Source organism: Oncorhynchus masou, unplaced genomic scaffold (assembly GCF_036934945.1).
Source record: "Oncorhynchus masou masou isolate Uvic2021 unplaced genomic scaffold, UVic_Omas_1.1 unplaced_scaffold_3511, whole genome shotgun sequence".
In the NCBI taxonomy this organism is placed as follows: Eukaryota; Metazoa; Chordata; class Actinopteri; order Salmoniformes; family Salmonidae; genus Oncorhynchus; species Oncorhynchus masou.
The window spans coordinates 22,457-29,154 of NW_027016715.1; the positions used below are offsets into that span (position 1 = coordinate 22,457).

General features: G+C 40.1%; 1 protein-coding gene across 1 annotated transcript; it reads right to left on the reverse strand.

Moving 5' to 3' along the window:
• Nucleotides 1-684: 684 nt before the first annotated feature.
• Nucleotides 685-3,122, reverse strand: LOC135539082 (fatty acid binding protein 1-B.1-like). The gene is made up of 4 exons (XM_064964942.1): nt 3,056-3,122; nt 1,898-2,073; nt 1,457-1,549; nt 685-735 (listed from the first exon to the last, which is right to left on the reverse strand). Exons 1-4 carry the CDS (start codon nt 3,120-3,122, stop codon nt 685-687), a joined length of 387 nt encoding a protein of 128 aa, XP_064821014.1.
• Nucleotides 3,123-6,698: the final 3,576 nt, after the last annotated feature.

Consider the following 6,698-nt stretch of genomic DNA (forward strand, 5'->3'; position numbering starts at 1 on the left):
ACTAGTGTTGTGGTGCACCTCAAACTTGGTGTTGGAGTCATGTTTAACCACGCAGTCGTGGGTGAACAGGGAGTACAGGAGGGGCCCAAGTGTTGAGGATCAGTGGCAGACGTGTTGTTACCTACCCTTACCACCTGGGGGCGGCCCGTCAGGAAGTGCAGGATCCAGTTGCAGACGGAGGTGTTTAGTCCCAGGGTCCTTAGCTTTTCCAACCACACTGTAGCTGGGAAACCAGTCACCCTCAAATGGTGCACCTTTAGCCCCTTGTCAGCTACACTGGGGTGGAACTAGTGAAAGCAATGTCCAAAAACATTGCCTTAAAGTTGATTTTCAAAAGTAACTGGAAATTGAGGAATCTGCTTTTAAACTGATGCACCCAATGTGGTAGGATTCTGACCCATATTGCAACAGACTAGATGGAACTACCAAAGCCTTCATTTCTACACTGCTGGGTTGACATTTGCTATAAAGCAGTCACATTAAAATGTAGAAAATCCATTTTGGCCCCAGTGTAGTGTTCACGGAACTACGCTATTCTATTGAATCCCACATTCATCCAACTCAAACCTTGCCTCATTATTACAAACTTAAATTTCCCCTGAAGTTCTACCCATTGATATGAAATGCTGAGACCAGACATTCAATGCCTTTCACATTTATTAAGCCAAAGAGTGCAGTAGATCTTCACATTCGTTTGCTGGTCCTCTTGTATGACATGCCAGACAGAGTCATGGTCTGAAAAGAGAAAGCATCTGTAATCATTACACTCAATAAATCCATGCCAGTACACTATGCTTACCAAACCGGACGCGTTCGTTCTCACGTTGATTTTGTTCACCCACACTAGAAGCGATCAGGACATGCAGGTTGAAATATCAAACTCCGAAACAGTTATATTTGGGGCAAAAAGCATTTCATATTTATGGCAATTTAGCTAGCTAGCTAATTTGTCCTAGTATATAAACATTGGGTTGTTATTTTACCTGAAATGCACAAGGTCCTCTACTCTGACAATTAAGCCACAGAAAACCGAATGTTTCTCATCATCTCGCCTCCTTTATATGGCGGTTGACAACCAACGTTACAACTCACCAGAGTGTGGACCTTAAAGTTAATCTTTCAATCACCCACATGGGTATATGCTCCTAAGAACCAACGAGGAGATTGGAGAGGCCAGACTTGCAGCACATCAAATAGAACCAATTTCTATTTTAGCACCTGGCCACGCAGATGCTTGCTGAGGCGCGCGAGCAGTGTGGGTGCAATGATTGAATAACACGTACGTTTATTTTGCGACGCGAGCGGTGGGGTCAGCATGTAATTAGAACATCGGCGGCAGCAAACTGTTGAATTGCATTCACGGCACTGTCATAGACTAACCATTTTGTTAATGGTATAAATTAACCCTGAAATTGTGTCGCTTCGTGAAACCCCCAGCCATATGCCCCAGACTCACGTTGACGAGGGTGTTTGCGTCTGTAAGTTCTGTGACATATTCGATCCCATTCAGGATGGCCGTCAGCTTGTTACCTTCCCTCATCACCACAGACTGAAACAGGAGAGGTCAACGGTTAGATCTGAAAGCAGTGGTCACCAACTAGGACCAATTTAACAGGCCCAAGTTGGATGGCCATATATGGAGAAAAAAGAGAGACAGTGTGCATCAGGTGTGTGAGTTGGTTTTGAGACGCAACTGTGCCCCCAGTCCCTGGAGAGCAGAGGAGATTCTGCCAACGAAAGTCAGTCCTCCCACAACATCACTGGGACCTGAACTAACCATAGTGACCCCACATCAGCTGAACTTTTAGTTTAGTTAGATACTGGCTGTATATGTAGGGAGATGGATAAACCCAGGCTACATGTATGAAACTCATGGTTGGGTTGTGACATGCGCCACCCACATTGACCCTCTCCCGGTCGGCGACTCGAGCTCCGTCTCCTGGCCAATGGTGAAGGAGTTGGTGAGGATCTTTGTCCCTGTGGTGACAGTCACCTTGAAGTGGTCTCCAGTCTCCTCAATCTCAGAGATGCTCTTGATGTCTTTGCCCTCCTGGATAAGCTCATCAGGGAGACCTACATGTTTGCGGCAGCGAGAGAGTCATATACGGTGCTTTGCAGTACTACAAAAAGTAAATGAATTATTACTACTGAAGTAAAGCGCTGATGCACTATAATATGGCAACACAATGATCTGAATGCATTCCCAGCTTGCACATAACATTCTGAGGACCATACGTTTTAGGGCTTGGTTATTTTGCAGACCACATTCTGCCAATGGTGCAGGACAGGTGCTTGGCTTTGGAACATTCTCATTAAGGAATTTGACAAAATGTTATTTTCTTGGCATTTCATTATTTGATCAGAATATTTCCTGAAAGTTCAAACATTTAATTTAAGGCAAAGTTCGAGGAACATTAGTCATTTTACATTGGGAATGTTCTCAAGTTGTTCAGCTGACTTTAAATATTCTCCTGTGGGAATGTCAGTACCTCAGCATAATGTTCTGTAGGTTCTCATAGTTACAGTTAAAGTCATGTTCTCAGAACACTAAGAACTTGCCATACAAAAACATTAATCAAAACACATTCCGTTCTCAGCTTCAACAAACGCCATCTTCTCTTAAGTGTGATGGCCACACCTGATCTTAATGAGTGCTTGTTCCTGTTGAAATGGTCTGAATAGATTAAAGTTATCCACTTTCAATGAGTTACAAAACTAATGCATGACAACTCCATCCTGGTGGCACAGTGGATTAATTCCACGGATAGAGGACAGAAGAGCATAGGTTTGAATCTCAATGACACAATAAATTATTAATGCCTAGGCAAATCATTTAACAATCCCATTGGTGCTGGAAGTTCAAAATAGTTAGCCCAAACCAAACTAGCGGTGTTAAGTTCAAAAAATATATATAAATTTGTTGTTAAATCTAACACCATTTCAAGTACCCATTGCATTAGCAGTCACCATTGATCTTCATTACTGAAAGGAGTACAACTTCTGAAATGTACACCCCAAGTCTAATCAAATGTACAAACCCAGCTGCAAGACTTACCAACAGCCTTCATGAAAGACTCAAAGTTGTCATGTGACTCCATCTGGTATTTCCCTGAGAAAGACATGGTGACTATAAGACAGTGACAGTAGAGTCAGCCACAGCTCCCTGCTTGTCTTTATACCCCCATCTATCCAGCCCTGCACTCATTAACTAACTAAAGGTGTCTACAATTGAGAACCCCTCCCCTCATATCTTCCCCGCTACTTGCCTGTAGGCACAGATCTAGGATCAGCTTCCCAGCCAAGGGCAACTAATCTACATCGCAATGGTCAACTGTATTGTATTCCACTTCTCATCTTCTCTTCTTTGACTTTGGCCGTGTGAGTGATCATTGATCTGATTTGATAAACAAAGCCTCCTCGACTCCTTAGAAAAATGATAAGCAGTCTCATCATTGTAATACAAGTTTATGGATCAATCAACACATTTCAAATTCAACTTGACTTTATCTCGCTATACACCTGTGTTGAAATTAAACTAGGCGACATTGCACTTTGAGTTGAGAGGTGTATTTTGTCTCCCTGCACTATAAAACAGTTGAATCCATGTACAATTGTAAGGCACCAGACTGCAATAGGATTGTGAGTTTGCAAAAATGTTTAGCATATAGCTGAAACAACATACATTCTCAAGTTGAATTTTAATGTTCACTCAACTTTTCATTTGACGTTGAGTGAACATACAATTCAACTTGAAAATTTGGAATCCAGCCAGAGAACGTTAATCACCCCCAACCTGCACTGACAATGACTGCCAGGAAATACTTCTATTTGATTTAGGTAGTCTCAATAATAACTGGAACAGCCATCTCAGTAACAGATGCAAAGAGACCAACTAATAACAGATTGGATTTCTTTAGAAAAATGCATGTTACTTATGTTGGTGTAGCTTAAGATAATCAACCAATCAATATACGTGCAAAAACACAGTTCTAAAAAGAAAAGTATTCAACGTACAATTGTAAGGCAACCAGCTGCAATAGGGTTGTGAGTTTGCTCCACATCTGGGAATATAGCTGAACCAACATACAGTGTTGACTTCCAAAAACAAACATGAAATTGTAATTAGACTCAACAAGTTTTTATACATTCAGCTCACTGTGAGCAAAGTTTGTTGAGTGAACAAACGTTCACCCATTAGCTACATTTATTTTCCTTCTGAAGTCCAACAAACTCAGAGAATAGCACTGATTAATCAATTGAATCCTACAGACGAAGAACCATATATGTGACAATTTTTCCATTTTAAGATAATCAGTTATTTTTATATTATTAATTGTGTGTAACACATTAGGTGTTTTATGGTTGACAAATAATTCACCATACCCATATCTTCCAACAACAATTTACATTTTTTTGTTATTTCAAATAATACTTTTTTTATTGCCGTTTTAATTTTTAGAATGTGGAAGAACAGTATATCGCCAGTGATTATTTCAGTTTGTGGAAGAAGAGTATATGTGACATTTTGCATGACTCTTGTAAGATGTCCTTTTTTAACACCTGATATGTTTTAAGTACTTTCAAGTACAGATGCCCTTCATATAAATTACTTAAATGCAATATGCAATTAATTCATTTGTATGGAGGTTCATTTAAAGGTGGTCTATCAACTTTAGCACTGATGACTATTCTTAAAAGTTGAGTCATGAAATCTTAGTCTCATTTAAAATGAAGCCCTCAATGTGAACATACCATAGAACTACAAAAATAGAATACAATTAAATGAATTCAATCAAAACAAGCACAACTTGTAAATATCAAATATGGATCAATGTGATGTGCCAATATGCAGGTCCCTAAGGTCAATATTACAAAACGTTCAGAAAACCATTCTCTTTGTGTTTAACACTATGATCAGCAATTAAGTTTTGAATTGCGTTAAACCCATGCTAAAGGCAAGAAATGTCCTTCTGTACTGAGGTGACAGCAGTACATAAGTATTAACTGCTTAGAGTTCATGCTAAATGTGGTGACAGAGACGTACTGTATATTGTAATGAATCAAAAAAGGGAATTAAGATCAAATGAATACTCACATAATGTATGTGACGACTTATTTGTTTTTAATTCATTCAGATTAAAAAAGGTTCAAATGATCACACACAAAATAATTCTCAACAGAACACATTGTACATATTATATTATTATATTATATTGTACATAAAATTTTCTACACGAGGAACAACATCTTAAAATTAAATTAATTCAATATATTGTGCTGGTTCAAATCATACACAAATTGATTCACATAGAAAACACCTACTATACATTTAATTTCCTACAATAGGGGTGACATGTCTTCTGAAATGTATTCAGATTCAACATACTATATAAATTATTCACTCTGCAGTGATTCATAAAAAGAGCGTGCAGCAGCTGGCAAGTAGTTGAGCATGGTCATCAGATCTTGGTACTTGTTTTTTTTTGATGGGCAGAGGACTCTCATATGCTCTAGGGTAGTGGCTTGCAAAATAGGGAGGTTGAGGTGTAGCTCCTTGTTTTGGTTTGGAGATCAGCCACGATTTCCATCCCTCAAATAGACTGTGGCTCTGTCTGGTGTACAGATTCCAAGGATCCTCAACTGAAATTAGAACAGAAACATTTTAAGTTCCTGACATCAATAAACCACTTTCACAGTCAAGCATTAGGATATTTTATTGTTAGAACAACATGTTGCATGTTGATGGGATGTTAGTAAACTATTCTCTGTGCAATACCTGTGACTTTTAACTACCTCACTGAGGTGATCTGAAGTCCAGCTGGTCGCTTGAGGACAGAATCTGGGAGGTGCCTGAAGTCTTCACATTGCATCCTCATCACCTTGAATGGTTTTGCTGGTTGTGCTTCAAGTATCATCTTTGAAACATCATCAGGTGTATGAAGGACTGACACCTTGTGCCTCTTCTCGATGGTGGCAAAAGATTGATCACAAGGAAGAAAAGAATGACCAGAGACCATGAACCTCTGCTCAACTTGGGTAAAGTAACCCATAGAGACGAGCATCGACATCAGATTGAGCATCCGCCAGTTGTTATTCTGCCCACAGCATCTGTCACTGAATATGCTCAACCTGCGCACCTCTGGTTTGGTGAGTTGCGTGAATGTTGTCTTCACCCACTTCATTATGCAGCTTGCCACCTCAATGGACCCTCGGTGTGCAATCCCTTCATGCCAAACACACATGTATGCAAGATCTTCTTTTCCAAGTTCCTGGATGCAAAAGTTAAAATTTGACATCTGCCACTGGTAGTAGACATTGGAGTGGGTCAGATTAGGGGTGTACATCATCCCCTGTAGATCCACAGAAGTGACATGGCAGTCAGCATTGGCTTTAGCCCACTCAGTGTCACTTTGAAGCTGTGTGTAGGCCTTTTCGGCTTTTCGATGGTGCAACTCACATTCAACTGCAATCTTCCTCTTCTCCTCTTCAGATGTTGCTGCTGACATCTTAGTGAAGAATGCGTCACATTTGCCACAGGTGTCACTCCTGGGTTGGCCGAAATTGAGACTCTGCTGTTTGAAAATGTCCCTATAAACCCAGAATTTTGCAGATGATGTGGTATTCTTCTCTTTGTAGAGTCGGTACATTCGCAACAAATTCAGATCAGGGCTGAGGTATTCTCTGTGTACATCTCCCTT

Excerpts from the sequence above, each read along its gene's own strand:
- LOC135539082 (XM_064964942.1), bottom strand. The coding sequence starts at position 3,122 with ATGTCTTTCTCAGGGAAATACCAGATGGAGTCACATGACAACTTTGAG. Across the intron at positions 2,074-3,055 it reads GTCTTTCATGAAGGCTGTTG|GTCTCCCTGATGAGCTTATC; the intron begins GTAAGTCTTGCA and ends GCAAACATGTAG. Across the intron at positions 736-1,456 it reads ACGCAAACACCCTCGTCAAC|ACCATGACTCTGTCTGGCAT; the intron begins GTGAGTCTGGGG and ends TTCTCTTTTCAG.